The following is a 20140-nucleotide window of genomic DNA, read 5'->3' as shown; positions in this document are numbered from 1 at the left end:
CACATTTGTTCAATAAAAAAACATTTTAATTGGTGTGGTTAATGGGTTGACATACTATATACATTCTAATGGGTCGATATATATATATATATATATATATATATATATATATATATATATATATAAGAGCTTTATGATTTTATTGGTTAGGACTATAGACCAGTTAAGATCAATTGAGAGATAGTCTTTGTATTAATTATGATGATTGTCAATAAGAGCAACCATTCCTTTATATTTATACCTTTAAGGTTGTATACAATACAATAGTGGAATGTACTGCACATGATAACTATTGCTCTATAAAGGTATTTTGATGCAACCATATTATTCAATAGTTTCACCCACATTTAACTAGTGTTTTGCCTATGTTTTATATATAAAATGCCTTGATATTCTTTGTTTTATGTTTTGAAGGCACTTTTGGATGAAAGATGCAAAAAGGAGTAAATTGGAGATAATTGGCAGATTTGACCTTCAGTCGATGTTTTGTGCAGAGCGTGAGCTCTAGAGGTTGAAATGAAGTGATTCCAGTGGAATTAAAAAGGTAACATCCATACCTTTCTGGACATCTAAGGCAAGAAAATAAAATAAGGAAGAGCATGGAAATCGCAACCTTCAAAGTCAAATCTCGCAATCTGCCAGTGTTGACCTTTGGCCATTCCAACTTGAATATCTGGAGCTACAGAAGTCCAATTGATGCAAACTCAATTTTGTTGGATTCATGACTCAAAGTTATATAAACGCTCAAAATTCCAGCCAAAAACGATGTCATATGAGGGAGATATGATTTTTCAAAGATGACATCTGAATTCTGCCAGCAAACAGGTTTCGTGAAGAAACAAGTCCAAATGACATTCCGAAGCATTTAAACCGATATCCAAGTTTTTATTTCAGAAATTTAGCTCCTCTAAATCAAAGCTTGAAGATTTCATGCAAGGCTATTTCTCCTTTTTAGGAAAATAGTTATTGAAGTACTTAAATGTAAACAGTCTACTTAATGGAGGACTATTTTGTAAAATAGAGACCTAGGGTTTCCTAGGATATAAAAAGAATGAGAGAAGAGAAGGGGGGCAGCCAGCCAAGGAGAGAAAAACGCCCCCTTCCTCTAAGAAACCCTAAATTATGCATTCTTTCTTCTTTTTGATTAGTTGTTCAACAAACATGCAAGGCTAAACACTTTTTCTTGGTTGCAAGGACACGGAAACCTTCGGATTTCAAGAACTGTGAGATTTATTTTACCTTTTTTTTTCAGTTTATATGATGAATATGTTTGTTCTCCTATGCTTATTTTTCCTATGATTGTTTATTTTAATTGCTAGAGCGGACTCTAAGTTATTATTGTAGACAATCTATTGTTAAGTTTGATATCAAAACCAGAGTTGTGGTATATGAACTTGTGAAGCAACTGAGTTTAATAATTGTGGCGGATCTACGTTATTAATCTTAGGGAGAACATTCAATCAAATCAAACATAGACTGCGGACAGTTATGTTTTCTTGATTAATCAACTTATCTAGTTCTTAAGGCTGCCATTGAATTAAATTACTAGTGCGGACACTGTGGTTGTTTGATGGTTAGGGCTAGTTATACGGCGGATCCGTTAACTAACCAATGTTAAGAAGAGATAAATATTCAGAATATAAATTGATGTTTCGTTTCCATGATCAGTTCTGATTTCTGTAGGTGGATGTGTGCTTGTGACCAAGGTTTGTTCTCTTGATAATTTTCTGATTTTATTAAATTTAGTTTGATAGTTTTCTGTTTTCTTTTGCTTTAGCCTAGATAACGTCCAACCCCCCCCCAAATTGCATATCATCTAGCATAAAAATCTGACTTGAATCTTCCTCGTGGGATCGACCCCTTGCTTGCTCTATACTATCTTGTGTGTTGTGTTTGAAGCTAGGGTAATTAATTTGTGCGACCGCGACATCGCAACAAATTTTGGCGCCGTTGCCGGGGAAGTAATTTTAGTTGATTCTTGTGCTATTATTTTTATTTGCTGTGATTGTTATTTCTTTTTCTGAAAAAAAAAAACAGAATTTTTGTTTGCTGCGGTACTGTTCATTACGGCAGCGGTACTGTTCAAAACAGATTTTTTGGTGGAATTAGGTATCGGCCATTTGTTTCCTGAAGGGAAACGACGTTCTAAACAGGACTAGTGGTAAACCACTAGCCCCACCCTATCGAGGCCAAATTCCGCTGTTTTCTAGGGTTTTTAGGCAGTTTTTGTTTTCTACCGTAGGATTTTCGTACAATTTGCATTGTTTTCGATCTCTTGTGTGGTTGGTTTATTTTGAATTTTCTTGATGATTTATGCCAGTAACCCGTTCTACTAATCAAATTCAAGTGCATTTGGATCTCGAAATAGAAAAAACTTTACGCAGGTTACGAAAGGAAGCTTGCCTTAACACCATGGCTGTTGCACGACAACAAACACTCAAGGAGCTTGCTGCTCCTAACGTGGAAAATCAGCCATTGTGCATAAACATCGACAATAATGTAAACTTTGAGCTCAAATCTGGTTTTATACATTTGCTACCAACTTTCAATGGTCTTGCAGGAGAAGATCCTCATACTCATCTCAAGGAATTCCATATGGTTTGCGTTGGCATGAAACCGAATGGAGTTGATGAAGAACAGGTTAAGTTGAAAGCTTTCCCTTTCTCTTTAAAAGGGGCAGCAAAGGTATGGCTTTTCTCCATTCTCCCAGGTTCAATTGGAACGTGGAATGGCATGAAGAAGATCTTCCTTGAGAAGTATTTCCCAGCATCTCGAGTTGCCAACATAAGGAAAGAAATATGTGGGATTCGACAATCTCATGGAGAGACACTTTCCGAGTATTGGGAAAGATTTGAGCAACTGTGCATTCAATGCCCTCATCATCAAATACCCGATCAACTGCTCATTCAATATTTCTATGAAGGATTGATGCCTACTGACCGTAGTATCATTGATGCTGCAAGTGGAGGGGCATTGGTAGATAAGACACCCGAGGCTGCACGCCAATTGATCTCAAACATGGCAGCCAACTCGAAACAGTTTGGCACTCGTGGAGACTTTGCAAATAAACGAGTAAATGAGATAAGTATTTCTAACCTTGAGAATAAAGTTAATGATCTTACTTCTCTTGTGCGTTCTTTGGCTTGTGGCAATGTATAGCAGGTGAAAGTTTGTAGCATATGCTCCTTACAAGGACATGCTTCAGATATGTGCCCAACAATGCAAGAAGATTACATTGAACAAGCTAATGCAGTTGATGGAGCATTCAATGGACAACCTCAGCGTAAGTATGATCCTTTTTCCCACACGTACAATCCTGGATGGAGAGATCATCCCAACCTACGGTATGGGAACCAGCCTCAACAAGGCAATCAAGGCCGACAATTCCATCCCCATGGATTTCAGCCCCAACAAAATTATCAAGCAAGACAACCCCCTTCATTCACAAACTCCAATGTTATGGGGTCGTCATCCAGTGATGATCTTCGTGAGATAATGAAAACTTTGGCTTCTAACACTGTGACCTTGCAACAAAATGTCATGTCTTTTCAACAGGAAACAAGGTCAAGTATTCACAACTTGGAGAAGCAAATGGGGCAAGTAGCTTCAAGTGTGGGGAAATTGGAAGCACAAATGAATGGAAAATTGCCCTCCCAAGCATTGAATCCAAAAGAGAATGTTAGTGCGATCATGCTGCGAAGTGGGAAAGAACTTGAAGAGAAAAGGTCGAAACAAATTGAGATGGAGGAAGAAGAAGAGATAGAAACTGAATTGAGTACAAAAAAGAAACATCCTTCTCCTTCACAAATTGAAACCACGACCAACACTCTAAAGGTAAGTCCTCAATCAATGACTTCCAGTTTTAAAACAATTCCACCCTTTCCTGTGAGTTCTTCTAGGTCAAAGAAAGAGGACAAAGAAAAAGAGATTTTAGAGGTTTTCAAGAAAGTAGAACTCAACATTCCTTTGCTTGATGCTATCAAGCAAATTCCCAAGTATGCAAAATTCTTGAAGGAGTTGTGTACTACTAAGAGAGCTTTCAAACTGAAAGGTCATGAAACGGTAAGTATGGGTGAAGTTGTATCTACCGTTGTTCAAAAGAATCTGCCTTTGAAACAAAAAGACCCAGGTGCGTTTACTATCCCATGTGTTATTGGTAATGCTAGTTTTAAAAGAGCTTTATGCGATTTAGGTGCATCTATTAGTGTTATGCCCAAACATGTTTATGATTCTCTTAGTCTTGAGCCTTTGAATAAAACTAGCATTGTAATACAACTTGCGGATCGTAGTTTTGTTTACCCACTTGGTGTGATAGAAGATGTCCTAGTTAAGATTGATAGTTTGGTCATTCCATGCGACTTTTATATTCTTGATATGGAACATGATTCTTGTGATTCATCAAACAGCACTCCTATATTGTTTGGGAGACCATTCTTGAAAACTGCCAATACAAGGATAGATTGTGGTAAGGATACTTTGTCTATGGAAGTAGGAGATGAAAAGATTGAATTTAATTTTCATGATGCAATGAAATATCCTTATAGCAATGTTTATTCTATCACATGCTATGACCAAGTTGATAAGTGTGTGCAACAAGTTTTTGATTTTGATTGTGAGGATGGATTAAGCGTAGCTTTGAGCTATGGCTATGATTTTACCGAGATAGAAGAGATGGAGAGGCACATATGTGTTCCCCAAAACGTGCACGAATCAGCATTGGCTTTGCAATCATTGCAAACTGTTCCCCATGGTAATGTCTTTGTTGATTTAGTACTCTCACATAAAAAGCTTTTGCCATCTATTTTACAGGCACCCGAGTTAGAATTGAAACCTTTGCCCGATAATTTGAAGTATGTATTCATTGGTGACAACAATACACTTCCCGTTATTATAGCATCAGGTTTGACAAATACGCAAGAGGAAAAACTTGTGAAATTGTTATGTGATCACAAGACGGCCATTGGATGGACTTTAGCTGACATCAAGGGCATTAGTCCCTCAATGTGTATGCATCACATACTATTGGAGGACAATGTGAAACCAACAAGGGAAATGCAAAGGAGGTTGAACCCGCCTATGATGGAGGTAGTGAAAGCTGAAATTTTAAAACTGTTAGATGCAGGAGTCATTTATCCCATCACGGACAGTAAATGGGTTGCGCCAATCCATGTGGTGCCTAAAAAGACCGGAATCACGTTGGTGAAAAACAAAAATGATGAGCTCATTCCTACTCGCATCTCGAGTGGATGGAGAATGTGTGTTGATTACAGAAAGCTAAATCTTGCTACACGCAAAGATCATTTTCCATTACCATTCATGGATCAAATGCTTGAACGCCTAGCAGGTAAGTCTTTTTATTGCTTTCTTGATGGATATAGTGGATACAATCAGATTGTTATTAATCCTGAGGATCAAGAAAAGACTACATTTACATGTCCATTTGGTACATATGCATATAGGAGAATGCCCTTTGGTCTCTGTAATGCACCTGCAACTTTTCAAAGATGCATGATGAGTATTTTTTCTGACTATGTTGAAAGAATAATTGAGGTTTTCATGGATGATTTCACGGTGTATGGTGATTCTTTTGATAAATGTCTAGAAAATTTATCTTTGATCTTGAAAAGGTGCATTGAAACTAACCTTGTCTTAAACTATGAGAAGTGTTATTTTATGGTAGAACAAGGAATAGTTCTTGGGCATGTTGTGTCTTCACGTGGATTAGAGGTTGATAAAGCTAAAATAGACGTTATTTCATCATTGCCTTACCCCTCCTGCGTGAGGGAAATTCGTTCTTTTCTTGGCCATGCAGGTTTCTATCGACGCTTTATTAAAGATTTCTCAAAGATTACAGCACCCTTGTGCAAACTATTAGCCAAAGAAGTGGATTTTGTGTTTGATCAAGCATGTAAAGATGCCCATGATGAGCTTAAGAGGCGTGTCACATCTGCCCCTATCATCCAACCACCAAATTGGGATGAGCCTTTTGAGATAATGTGTGATGCAAGTGACTATGCGGTAGGGGCTGTCCTTGGGCAAAGAATTGGGAAGAATTTGCATGTTATCGCCTATGCTTCCCGCATGTTGGACGGTGCACAATGCAATTACCATACAACTGAGAAGGAACTTTTTGCAGTGGTGTTTGCTCTTGAAAAATTTAGGTCATATCTACTTGGTACAAAAGTCATTGTTTTTACTGATCATGCAGCTTTAAGGTATCTTTTGAAGAAAAAGGAGTCCATACCAAGATTGATTAGGTGGATCTTGCTTTTACAAGAATTTGATCTTGAGATCAAAGACAAAAAAGGTGCCGAAAATCATGTGGCTGATCACTTGAGCCGACTAAGGACTGAGGATATACAAACCGAAACAATAAGAGAGACATTCCCCGATGAGCAGTTGTATGTGTTACATTCCTCTACAAGACCATGGTATGCTGATTTGGTGAACTATTTAGTCACCAAAGAATTCCCTCCAGGTTTGTCTACATCCCAAAAAGACAAGTTACGAGCTGATGCTAAATATTATTTTTGGGATACTCCTTATCTGTGGAAATTTTGTGTGGATCAAGTAGTTAGGAGATGTGTACCACAAGATGAATTTCATTCCATTCTTACCTTTTGTCATTCTCATTCTTGTGGTGGGCATTTTGGAGCAAAAAGAACGGCCCACAAGGTACTTGAAAGTGGTTTTTATTGGCCTTCTATTTTTAAGGATGCATATCATTTTTGCAAATCATGTGAAAAATGCCAAAAAACAGGTAATATCACTCACAAGAATCAAATGCCTTTAACAAATATTCTTGTGAGTGAAATTTTTGATGTTTGGGGTATTGATTTTATGGGTCCATTTCCTTCTTCTTTTGGCAATCTTTATATCCTTCTTGCTGTTGATTATGTGTCCAAATGGATTGAGGCGAAAGCCACACGAACTAACGATGCTAAGGTTGTTTTAGATTTTGTCAGGACTCACATAGTTGACAGGTTTGGAATCCCTAAAGCTATCATTAGTGATCGTGGCACTCATTTTTGCAATCGTTCAATGGAAGCATTGTTACGCAAATATCATGTGACTCATCGAACTTCCACAGCATACCATCCTCAAACGAATGGCCAAGCTGAAATTTCAAATCGAGAAATCAAGTCCATTTTGGAGAAGACAGTGCAACCTAACCGGCGAGATTGGAGTCTACGACTTGGTGATGCACTTTGGGCTTATCGGACTGCTTACAAATCACCTATAGGAATGTCACCTTATAGGATGATTTATGGAAAAGCATGTCATCTACCGGTGGAGCTTGAACACAAAGCTTTTTGGGCCATTAAAAAATGTAACATGGATTATGATGCTGCTGGGATTGCAAGAAAGTTGCAATTGCAAGAGTTGGAAGAGATTCGAAATGATGCTTACGAGAATGCAAGGATTTATAAAGAAAAGACTAAGAGTCTCCATGACCGAATGATTACAAGAAAAGAGTTTAATGTTGGAGACAAAGTCCTTCTTTATCATTCGCGTTTGAAACTTTTTCCTGGAAAGTTACGCTCTCGTTGGATTGGACCATTTGTTGTTTCTAATGTTTTTTCTTATGGTGCAGTTGAAATTACAAGTTTAGAAACCAACAAAGTACTCAAGGTCAATGGGCATCGCTTGAAACCTTTCTATGAAGGTTGGACGACAGAACTCACCGCTTCTGCGGAGTTAGCTGAACCAATCTATGAAGAATAAGCATGCAACATGTCGAGCCAATGACATAAAACAAAAGCGCTTACTGGGAGGCAACCCAGCACAAAAAAAAAACAGATTTGCTTTCTTTTTCCCTTGTCTTTTATTTTTCGCATTTTACTTTATTTTTGTCATTCTCCAATATTCCTTTTCTTTTATTTTAACATTGAGGACAATGTTATGTTTTAAGTGTGGGGGTATTGGGAGAATGTTGGTTTTCTAATTTTGGTTTTCTTTGTTATTTTTCAAAATAAAAAAAAAAATTATGTTTGATCTTTTGAACTCCCATTGGTTTTTGAGAATATGAGTATTATGTATGAGAATTAGTTGAGATAGATGAAGATATAAATCGAATGAAGGAGTGTGCATGCAAGTTTTAAGGTTTAATTGGTTTAGGGATTGACTTTGAGAATATGCCATGTTGACTTTATAGTGTTATACCAATGCAAGCTTTTGAGCCTTCAACATTATATTCTTTGATTGTGCCTTCTTTCAATGATATGTATCTTTAGAACTTGCTTCATATCTTGTTGAGATTACATTCATATTACATACATACATGAAGATGATAAAGGCATTAGGAATTTTAACCATTTGAGCCAAAAAGCCAACCTAAAGCATATTATCCTTAGTAAACCCCTTTTGAGCTTGTTTATCTTTTCTTTGCTTTATCCATGTATAAGCCTTAACTTTATATATGTTTTCCTTTTCCCTTGGCCAAGGATTAGTAGAGCATATACTAGTGATATTTCATGGAATTATGGTTGGAAATTATGTGAAAAGAAAGAAGAAGTGATGTTTGATGAAAAGATGGGCAAAGTTGCCAAAGGTAAAAAAAAAAAAAAAACAGAAAAAAGAAAAAGAAAAAGAAAAAAGTGTTCCTTTATGTTCTTAAGATTTTATATTGAAAAAGCTTGAAATCAAAAGAAGTTAAGCATTGGTGATTAAAGATGGAAAATTTATGTGCTTCGATGGAATATCTTGTTTGAAATATCATTTTTCAGAATGCTCTACTTTCTTTGGTTTGAACCTTTTTCTTTTACTCTCTTTTACCTCACCTTTACCTTAGCCCCATTACAACCAGAAAATAAGACCTTTTGATTCATGCATTGTTTGTAATATGTTATTAATGGAGATGAGATTGAAGAGCAAGCTTATAGTAGAACATATTCATTGATTGAATTTGAGAGATTTAAACACATAAGCCCTAAACACGTGAGTGTTGGAGTGTATATCAATGAGAGGACCTATCACTTTGGCATGGCATAGATTTCATTTAAATCCCGACGATTAATTAAGTTTTGAAGTTTGCATGTAAATAAATTCATGAAAATTTATACTCTTTATCCTTCTTAATTGTGTTCTTGTTTATAATGCATATATTCTTGGATATTGATGGGAGATTAGAAGATTAGTCATAGTGATTTCATTTAATTTAACTTCAATTTGGTTTTACCTATCCTTTCTCGAGGACGAGCAAGATATTTACATATATAGGGTTTCTTTTTTTAATACACCCTGTCAAGCTAAAAGTAGAGATTCCACCCGAAGCTTGGATCGAAAATAAGTAAACGAGATTAGAGGGAGAGGCTTGGTAAGAACATCAACTAGTTGATCCTTGGAAGAGATGAACCGTATCTGAATTCCTCTCTTAGCAATGCGATGACGGACAAAGTGATAATCAACTTCATCATGTTTAGTACGAGCGTGAAATAGTAAATTGGAAGATAAGAAAGTGGCCTTTAAATTATCAATACACCCAATCAATATCTATAAAACCATTAAGAGACAAGAAAGAATCCTGAGTAATGTGCAGACCATAGATTGTTGTAGCCTGGAGGTAACGCAGGATACGTTTAAAGAGAGCCCAATGATCCTTAGTAGAGGCATGCATGACATACCTTGTTGATTGCATAACAAATATCAAGTCTAGTGAAGGTAAAGTATTGTAGTGCCCCAATAATTTGTCGATACCGTGTTGGATTAGAGTGAAGGGTACCGAGCACGATTCTTATTTTAATAGAGATAGACATAGGAGTATCAACCGGTTTGCAAGAAGCCATACCTGCTCATTAGATGATATCGAGTGCATATTTGTGCTAACTTAATAAGATACCCATAGCAGTAGGTTTAACTTCAATGCCCAAGAAGAAATGAACAGAACCCAAATCCCGAAGCTTAAATTCTGATTGTAGCAAAGTAATCAATCTATAAAGCAAAATTGAGTTACACCAAATATCATCAACATACACAAGCAAATAAATCATGACATCATCGAGAGAGAGAATAAACAGAGAAGTATAAACCTTGAATGCCTGAAATCCAATGGAAATTAAAAACTTGCTCAACCAGTTGTACCAAACTCAAGGTGCTTGTTTCAAGCTATACAAAGATTTATGAAGATGACACACATGAGATGAAAGTGCAGGATCAACAAACCTAGGTGGTTGTGTTATATATACCTCTTCTTGAAGAATGTCATTCAAGAAAGTATTATAAACATCCAACCAATGAATGTTCCAACCATACGAGACAACAATAATGAGCACAAGACGAACTATTATAGGCTTAACCACCAAACTAAACAACTCCAAATAATCAATCCCCTCTTGCTGAGTGAAGCCGCGGGTAACCAACCATGCTTTATATCAATCAATCAGACCATTAACATGTCATTTAATCTTATACACCCACCTACTGCCAATCACATTCATAGATTGATGAAAGGGCACCAATGACCAAGTCTGATTAGAGTAAAGTGCCTAGATTTTCTCATGCATGACATTATGCCAAATCAAATACTTGTTAGCATCTTTAAATGACAATGGCTCCTGTTGAGGTAAAGATGCAACTCGTGAGGCAGTCACAATACTGAAATTAGCATTTTTAGCTGGACGTGGGCGAAGCACCATATGATGGGTGCAGGCCATTTGGGATAGAATGGAGGAGACACTGGTTGGGACTTGCTGAAGATGGAATTTAGACAAATCAACACATAAGTTAATTCCATGAGGGGAATCAGAGGAAGAACCTGGTGGTGAAGAGCTTAATATATACGCAGGTCGTGAGGGAGAATCAGCTAGAGAAACTGCATGAGAAACGACTTCAACAAGGGAACCAGTAGAGGAAAAACCAGGGGACTTGGCAGAGGCAATGGACGATGCATGCGAGTGTGGCGAATCTGAACTTGCACCTGAAGAATGATCTTGATAATAACATGCAGATAATGGTAAGGGAGCCAAAGGAGGTGTAGGGAGTGTAGGGGGTACGTAACGGTGGAAGTACTTAAGAGGGTGGCATGAGAGGGTGTAAAGTGACGGGTATAGTGGCAGCAGAAGGTTGTGTGGGTGGAATTAAAATCTATTCAGACTTATCAAGAGGAAAAACATTTTTCATGAAACCGGACATGACGAGTAAAATAAATACATTTGGATGAAAAATCAAGACATCAATAACCTAAATGAGAGTTATTATATCCTAGAAAAACACAAGCAGAAAAGTAAAAATCTAACTTATGAGCATTGTATGGACAAAGAAATGGGAAGTAGAGACATCTGAAAGTTCGAAGAAACGCATAATCAGGAGTCGATTTTAAATGACATTCAAAAGGTGTCTTATGCTTAAGAACCGGAGTTGGCATGCGATTAATAAAATAAATAGAACTTTCAAAAGCATAACTCCAATAGTTAAGGGGAGCGTTACATTGCCTAAAACATTAAGCTCAGTTTCAACAATATATTTATGACGACATTCAACCATGACATTTTGTTCATAAGTGTGCAGGCAAATCACACGATGATGAATACCATTCGTTTTAAAATACATATTGAGTTTTCAATATTCACCACCCCAATCTGTTTGAATAAACTTAATTTTTAAAGAAAATTGGCGCTCAATGAGCGTCTAAAACTAATGAAAAATATTAAAAACATTAGACTCAGTAACCAAAGGATAAAACCAAATAAACTTTGTATAGGCATCCATAAAATAACAAAATAGCAAAAACCATCAGATGGCAACATAAGGGAGGGACCCAAAACATCACTAAAAATTAAGTTAAGAGGAGCTCGAGTTTGATGACCCGTAGTTTTAAGAGTCAGACGAGATGACTTGCCCAAAGGGCACGCAAGAAAATTAAAATTAAATTAATTTGACATACATGACACCTTTTAATTTTTCACCAAAAATACAAACTATATGGACCGGGATGCCCAAGTCGACGATGCCAGACATCAGCAGAAGTAGAGAGACATGTAGATGAGAAAACTTGTGGTAACGATGTTGTAGACAACTTGGACAAAACATATAGACCATCTCTACTCCGACCGAAAAGAAGCACTTCCTTTGTCATGAGATTCTTAACATAAAATAGAAAGGAATGAAATTAAAAAAAGATGTTATTCTCAAGATAAAATTTTTAAACAAATAGCTAAGATTTTTTAATGTTAGGAACATGTAAAATATTAGATAATGTAGATGAGAAAACTTGAGGTAACGACATTGTAGACAACTTGGACAAAACATATAGACCATCTCTACTCTGACCGAAAAGAAACATTTCCTTTGTCATGAGATCCTTAACATAAAATAAAAAGGAATGAAATTAAAAAAAGATGTTATTCTCAAGACAAAATTTTTGAACAAATAGCTAAGATTTTTTAATGTCAGGAACATGTAAAATATTAGATAAAGTAAACATGCATTTGGGTGAATGAATTTTAGAGTGAGCAATATTTGAAATAACAAGGCTCTTACCATCACCAACATGCAGATGATCATTACCAAGGTAAGGTTCTAAACTCGTCATATTTACAAGGTCCAGCGTTACATGATGATTTGCACATGCATTAGGAAACCAAGTAATAAAAGTAGTTATAGGGGGCATTATTAAATGTGAGATTGGCATTAACTTGAAGAGGATGAGTAGCCAACTGAGAACACTGTTGGGCAGTATACCCATATTCATAACACAGCTGACACTTTACATTACGATTATAACTACCAAAACGGTTACCTTGATGCCTAAAATTTCTTGTTGTCCGAGAAAGAGAACCAAAAGAGAATCAGTTTCCCTGTTGTCCTGAAACATAACTGTGAGTGCTGACGTTCTAGGTTGAACCATTGCCATGATAATAGTTATTACGATTGTTATGTCTCCAACTCCCATGAAAATGACCTCGTCTGCCAGTACTGAAACCAGAATGATGCTGCATAAAAAAAGTAGTTGGCTGCTGCGTTGGAGTTGGTAACAAAGGAGTTGTTACGACAAGTTGGAGAGAAGCTTTGTGGAGAAACTCATGTGTAACAAGACTATTATAAAGATCAATGTAGGAGATGGGATTAGCCTTAGTGGACAAGCTAGTGACAAGATCCTAAAAATCGCTACGTAATCCCTAAAACACATACAAGTTGAATTCTGCCAAGGAGATCGGTTTACCAACCACAACAAGTTCATCAAATAAAGCCTTTGCCTTCTGCAAGTAGATGCTGGCAAAATCATCATTCTATCACAAATCTTGGAACGAACCATGAAGTTGCATAATCCGTGAATTGGAATGAGAGGCAAGTGTTGTTTCCAACATTGTCCAGATATCATGAGAGGTGTTACAATCCACAACTAAATGCAGAACTTTCACCAAGAGAGAAGATAAGAGGGCACTCATGATTAAGTGATCTTGCTGCTTCCATGACAAATATACAGGATTGACAGAAGGTGAAGATGTCACAATAGATGCCAGATGAGAATGGGGACATGGTGATGTGCCATCAACAAAGGAGTATACGCCTTGGTTGCATCCTCCAATACAGAAAATTAGTGTTGGAGAGTTTTAAAGAGATTACCTGTTATGTGTTCAGAAGAGGTGTGATGGCAGCAACAGCAGTGGATGCACCATAAGTAACTAATACCGTCATAAGGGAGAAAGACGATTGAAGTGCTGATGCAGCGACAATAGATTATTAAAGTTCTTGATTGTCTATTTTGCAAGAGAGGAGAAGATGAAGTCCAGATATAACAAATAAAGAGGAAAAGGAAAAAGGAATGGTTACAGGAGGAAAAAAAGATGAAGACCTAATGTAAGGAAGAGGGCTGCTGGATGATTTGGTTGCTCTAATACCAAGTTAAGATCTATTGAGAGATAATATTTGCATTAATTATGATGATTGTCAATAAAAGCAACCATTCATTTGTATTTATACCTTTAGGGTTGTATACAATACAATGGTGGAATGTACTACACATTAATAACTATTCCTATATAAAGGTATTTACATATATAAGGTCTCTTTCCTTAATAAGACCTAACAAATTTTTGCTAAGGTTTTCTTTCAATAGCTACTCCTTAGATAAAGAGCATGAATCATAAGGGGATTTAAAATAAAAAAAAATCAAAATAAAAATGTGATTTGAGCACAAGCATTTTTAGATTCCATGAACTAAACAAATATAACAATGCGACTAATTCTTTGCTATAACCGACCTCCATATAGTAAGACTACACATGCAAACATTATTTTATAGTATTAGATTACTCAATATCATTCTTATTGAACCTTTTCTTTTGAATAAATTCTTAACATGTATGTGTGTAGGTGCACGCATTTTGATTGATTGTTTTTTATATGACTAAATAGCTTGTCCGCGCTTCGCTGTAGGCCAACTCAATTTTTTTAAAGCGTAAAAAAATGATGATAAAGAGCTGTAAGTATGTTTTTTTAAAAAAATTAACAGTTCCACATCATGGAAATAGAATGAAAAAATATCAACTGTCAATTCCCAAGAATCCAAAGGATGAAAGATAAAATCGAGAAAAACAATCAATGAAAAAAAAAGTAAAAAAAAATTTACCAGCAAACCCAGGTTATGAAATTGAAAAAAATCAAAATTACAAATCCAATGATTAAATTGAAAACAAATTAAAATTTCATATGGGTGCCAAGAATAAAAATTTAAAACCAAAACATTAAGGGCCAAAACCTAAAATACCATCAAATATTGAACTAAAAGGCCAAATTGAAAATTCTTAAGTCCACAAATTCATAAAAGAGTCCAAAAAAAATAAAAATTAAGTGAGTGAGGACCAAATTAAAAAAAAAGATTAAAAAAATCAAAATCAAAATACACTATTCGATGCTCAAAATACTCAACCCAACGGGTTGACTCGTGAGCTAAGAGACTCAGGGTTTGGGTCAGCCTGGATCTCAAAAGTAATTGGAACAAAGCATAAAAAACATTTGATACTTATATTTAATTCAAAAGCAAAAATCCTCATAAAATAACTAAATTGAACAAAGCCTGAAAAAAAAAAACTCCAGGCAACACATGTTTTTTTCAAAACAAATGGAAAATACCATAGGAATTGGAAAAAAAAGTAAGAAGACATTCCAGGATGAAATTGAAAAAAAAAAGAGCTAAAAAGAGGGAAAATCTAAGCAAATTTGAACGAACCTTCTAAGCCCCGGTTAATCTTCTAAAGTCACAAACCGTTAAATTTCAAACCTTGACTCAACTAAGAAGCTCAATATAAAACAAATTCAATGTTGAAAGGTGAAATAAATTAATTTAATTAAAAAAGAATTCTTGTTAAAAGAGCAAGATCTAACAAAGAGCACCAAAACAAAGAGGACTAAATCATGCACAAAAAAATAATTGAAAGAAAATAATTAGGGATTAAATTGGAAAAAAAATGAAGGAAAGGATAAAAAAAAGAAATAAAAAAATGATGACCAAAATTGGAAACAAAACAAAATTAAATTAAATTCTAAATGATGAAATAAAAAAAATTAATGTAGAGGATAAAAAATAGCAATGAAAAGAATGAAAACTAAATTGAATATCAAAATTCTATGAAATAAAATGCATATGGATGAAATTGAAACAAAAAAAATTGAAAAGTCTTAAAAATCAAAACAAATATATATAAAAAATAAGAATCAACTTTAAAATAATACAAACTAGGTGCTACATAAAAAACCTGAGCCCTTTAAGTTTTTTATTTAATGAAAAAAAATATTGCAATATCATATTTTTTTTTAAATAAGATGCTTAGCATTATTATACCTGGTTATAAAACCCGACGGGTCGACCTCATGGCTGGACCAGTCTGAGTTTAATAAAAGACTCTGTCGGGGCAACAACTCGGCAAAACCCGGTCGACCCGGTAAGTCAACCCATGACCCGGGCGAACCCGGACGAGACCCGATGTTTTTGTTTTCTTCAAATGTGGGATTTGAAACGCAGTAGTATATATACTCTATGTTTCCAAGAAAAAATTATATTTTTTCAATGTGGGATAAAAAACGTTTTGGTTTAAATACTTCAACTTAAAAGGATAACATAATATCTTTTCAATGTGGGATTTGAAACCCTTTTGTATATATACTCTATGTTCCTATGAAAAAAGTTATATTTTTTCAATGTGGGATTTGAAACTCATTAGTATATATATTCTATGTTTCTAATAAAAAAATTATGTTTTTTCAATATGGGATAGAAAACTTTTTGGTTTAAATACTTCAACTTAAAGGGATAACATAATATCTTTTCAATGTGGGATTTGTAGTTCTTTCGTATATATACTCTATGTTCCCATAAAAAAAGTTATGTTTTTTCAATGTGAGGTTTGAAACCCATTAGTATATATACTCTATTTTTCCAAGAAAAAAATTATGTTTTTTTAATATGGGATAAATGATAATATAGTATCTTTTCAATGTGAGATTTGAAACCCTTTCGTATATATAGTCTATGTTCCTAAGAAAAAAGTTATATTTTTTCAATGTGGGATTCGAAATCCATTAGTATATATGCTTTATGTTCCCGAGAAAAAAGTTATTTCTTCAATGTGAGATAACAATTTTTTTTATTTAAATACTTCAACTTAAAAACTTAACATAATATCTTTTTAATATGGGATAATTATTTTTTAAAATATTCTTTTAAACTTCATTATTTACAATATGTATAGCTTATATTTACATGATTTTTTTTAATTTTTTCATATGAAATATTAAAACTTTAAATATATATTTTTTAATTTTTCCGGGTTGACCTATGAAACCCGGGACATGGTCTCTTGATCGGGTTAACTCTCGAGTCGGGTTTAATAACTATGCTATTATCTAAAAAAAATAAAATGTTTATGTATGTATGTATGTATTTATTAATTGGTTTTTGATGATATGAAGAAAAAAATATTGCAATTTTTTTTTTAAAAAGCAAGTACTTTCAAGTACAATTTAGAATGTGCACTATTATCTAAAAAAAAATTAAGAATGTTAAGCTAGCATACCTGCAGCCATATCAATATTCCATCCTGATAATCTTTTTAGCATACATGGGAGGAGACTATTAATTAAAGAATATTGTGAAACAATTAGAATTAATTAATTCATACTAATTGAAGATCTTAATTAGATGAGATTTAATAAAATTAAATATTTTATTATTATAATTTCTTTTGATTTGTTTACATAATTTTATGTTATATTTGATATATAAAATTTATGTAAATCTATATGTAATCATCTCACTATAATATAATTAGAATTAATAGAGATGGTGAAGGAGATAATTAATTGATAAATATAAAGTGTATGTAAATCTATGTGTAACCATCTTATTATACTTAATATAATTAGAATTAATAAAGATGGTGAAGGAGATAATTAATTGATAAGCTCTTGTATCCATGTAATGGACTGCATTACGATAAAAAGATCATTAAATAGATTAGTAACTTAAGACTCAAGTTTTGCAATCCACTTATACATACTAAAAACACTCAGACAGTAACTCCAATAAACCCCAATTTTCCTAAATTAACTACTTAACAATATTACACAACCAATCTAATTATTACTTAGTAGTAAATATTAAGAGAACTCAAGAAACAGGTCCAAAAAAAAGAAAAGAAAGGAAAGAAAGTGTGGTAGCAGAGTAATTACTTCTAAGTAACAAGTAGGGTTAAACCAAATGTAGCTAATTAAGAGAGAGATGGCAATGTTTAGGGTTAATCTTCTTTATTTTTATTTTTTTAAGTAGTAGTGGTGGAGGGGTTCATTTTGGCAAGATTGAGCTTGTTGTTGTGCATCCAAACCTTGAGGACTCTTCTCTTGATTCCAATCTCCTGGCAGAACTGTTGCACTACAGTTTCTTCTTGCTTTTGTAGCTTCCACCCAACTTTCTCTGCAAAGTTGAGCATTTTCTCCTTCTGTTCCTGTGTGAACTTTGTTCTATACCTTTTCTTCATCAACTGTGCAGGCCGGGCCATCACCACTCCACCCCCATCTTCTTGCTCATCAGATTCTGAAGGAAGCGACCCCATGTTGTAAGACATTATCATTTGATGGTAGGGTGCTGCTGCTCTTGAGGGTACTGGAGTACCAGTGGCTGTAGGGTACCCTAAAGCTCCAGGAGCTAAAATGCTCGTGTGGTGGCCTAAAATAACTTTCCTTTCAACCCTGTTGAAATGAGGGTTATTATGGTAGCAATCTCCACATGAGGTGTGTTCACCTTCAATTTCTCTTCTGTGAAAGTTTCTGTGACAATTGCAGGCTGAGCAAGTGAGAGCTTCTATGCTACCCTCTTCACCACTAGGCATGAACTCACCGCACCCATCAGTGGCATTGCCTCCCATGGCAGCTGCATGGTTCTTGAGGCATTCTCTGTACCTAACCATTTTCTTGTAAGGCACATGATTATCATCTATACTTGCTGTGGTTATGGAAGGGCCATTGTTGGAGGGGATTTGGGGTGCCGTGGAAGAGATGATGTGGTTGTGGGTTGCAGCATGATCGTATTGGATCAAGTGCCCATGACCCCCGCCAAATGCATTTAATGGAATGGGGATCTCCCCCTCACGACTTGAAAGTTCCATTTCTTTCCTCTCCCTTTTTTGTGTAATTATTTCACTTGTGCCTTGTTTGTTTGTTTGGAGACCAAAAGAGAAAGAACCAGACAGGAAGCAGAATTGAGAGGCTTAATGCTTAGAATTTTTTTTTTTAAAAAAAGCGGGCTGTTTTCTTAAAATCGTAGGCGGTTTTTAGTAAGTGGCATCGTCTATTTTTCTAGAAGCAACAAAAACTAACTAGGAAACTATAGAACCTATTAATTCTTGACACCATATTTATCTAAGAAATTAACTCCTCTTTCTTGCAAATTGACCCCCTCAAAAACTAAAAGATCAGTTGTATATAAGAAAAAAAAGACCTAATCTTAGGATTCATAGCAGCTTTGGACTTTTCTTGAGGCAATTGAGTTGCAGTTGCTTTGATGGGGTGGGGGGTTGTTATATGATGAGGTAAGACTACAGTGGCCAATCTTTTGATAAAAAAAAGCTCAAAGCAACAGACGTTTCATTAACCACCTAGCTAGACCTTCATGAATACCCATCTCACTTTCACTTCTATGGTCAACTTAGAAGAAAAAAAAAGAAGCAGAATAATTCAGTAACAGCGTAGACTCAGGAACTGGCAAAACCAATATGATCAAAATAACTTCTTTCTCTCTCCACACATATCCTTCCCTATTCATGAAAGTAAGTGGGAAAGAGAGAGAGAGGGAGAGTCAACACTCAAACACTCCCTAAAATACAAGAAAATGATTGAGCATGGCAGCTAGTTGGAAACCCTGTTTATTTCTTTTCTAGCTCTAGAAATAGAAATGGCTTAAAGAATATGAAGACAAGATACCATCAAGAATGAACTTGTCTAATTTGATGACACTGAGCTTAAACACTTTCCACAGTTGTTGTAGAGGAAACAAGAAGGTTTTGGCTAAGAAGAAGAGAATTTGGACAGGAAAAAAGAGAGTAACAAATGGGTGGTGGAGGAGAAGAGAGAAAGAAAGACGGGAGAGAGTTTGAAGGGTGGGTTTTGCTAGTGAAGCAAGCACTAAACAAGGAGCTTATAGCAGTGTTGAGGGGCAAAAAGAAGAGAGAAGAGAGAGAAAAGCAGATTTTTACTGACAAAGAGGAATACAGTGTGTTTTAGTGAAGGAAATTAAAAAAATAAATAAAAGAAAAACAAAAACGGTGGAGTGCTTCCTTTGCTTTGCTTGCACTATCAGGCATCAAGGTTTTACGCCATATACAGAGCAGTGTGTCAGATAGTGGAGAGGACAAGGGAGAGAGAACCACAGAAAAAAAGAATTATGAAAAGAAATGTTTATTCTTCAAAATAAATTAGCCTAAATCTCTTTGTACACTAATTAAAAAAAAAACTTGGAGGGTTTCTACTCCAACTCTTCTCGCATTAGAATAGTATTTGTTTTCTTATATATATTTTTAATTTTAATTTTATTTTTTAATTTTAATTTTTATAAAAATTAAAATTTATATTTTTTTCAATTTAATATTGATAAGACTATCATAGAATGATGATGAAGACTACGAGTTTAACAAGTTGACTCGAGTTTTTT

The 20140-nt window shown here is 35.0% G+C and overlaps 1 protein-coding gene across 1 annotated transcript; it reads right to left on the bottom strand.

Moving 5' to 3' along the window:
• Positions 1 to 17426: 17426 nt before the first annotated feature.
• Positions 17427 to 19827, bottom strand: LOC133701285 (zinc-finger homeodomain protein 4-like). Its single transcript, XM_062125149.1, has one exon. It carries the CDS (start codon positions 18597 to 18599, stop codon positions 17757 to 17759), a length of 843 nt encoding a protein of 280 aa, XP_061981133.1. The 5' UTR covers positions 18600 to 19827; the 3' UTR covers positions 17427 to 17756.
• Between the last annotated feature and the right edge of the window lie 313 nt (positions 19828 to 20140).

Source organism: Populus nigra, chromosome 8 (assembly GCF_951802175.1).
Source record: "Populus nigra chromosome 8, ddPopNigr1.1, whole genome shotgun sequence".
Classification (NCBI taxonomy): Eukaryota; Viridiplantae; Streptophyta; class Magnoliopsida; order Malpighiales; family Salicaceae; genus Populus; species Populus nigra.
The sequence above is the reverse complement of the archived record's forward strand: the minus strand, read 5'-3'. Positions and strand labels throughout refer to the sequence as shown.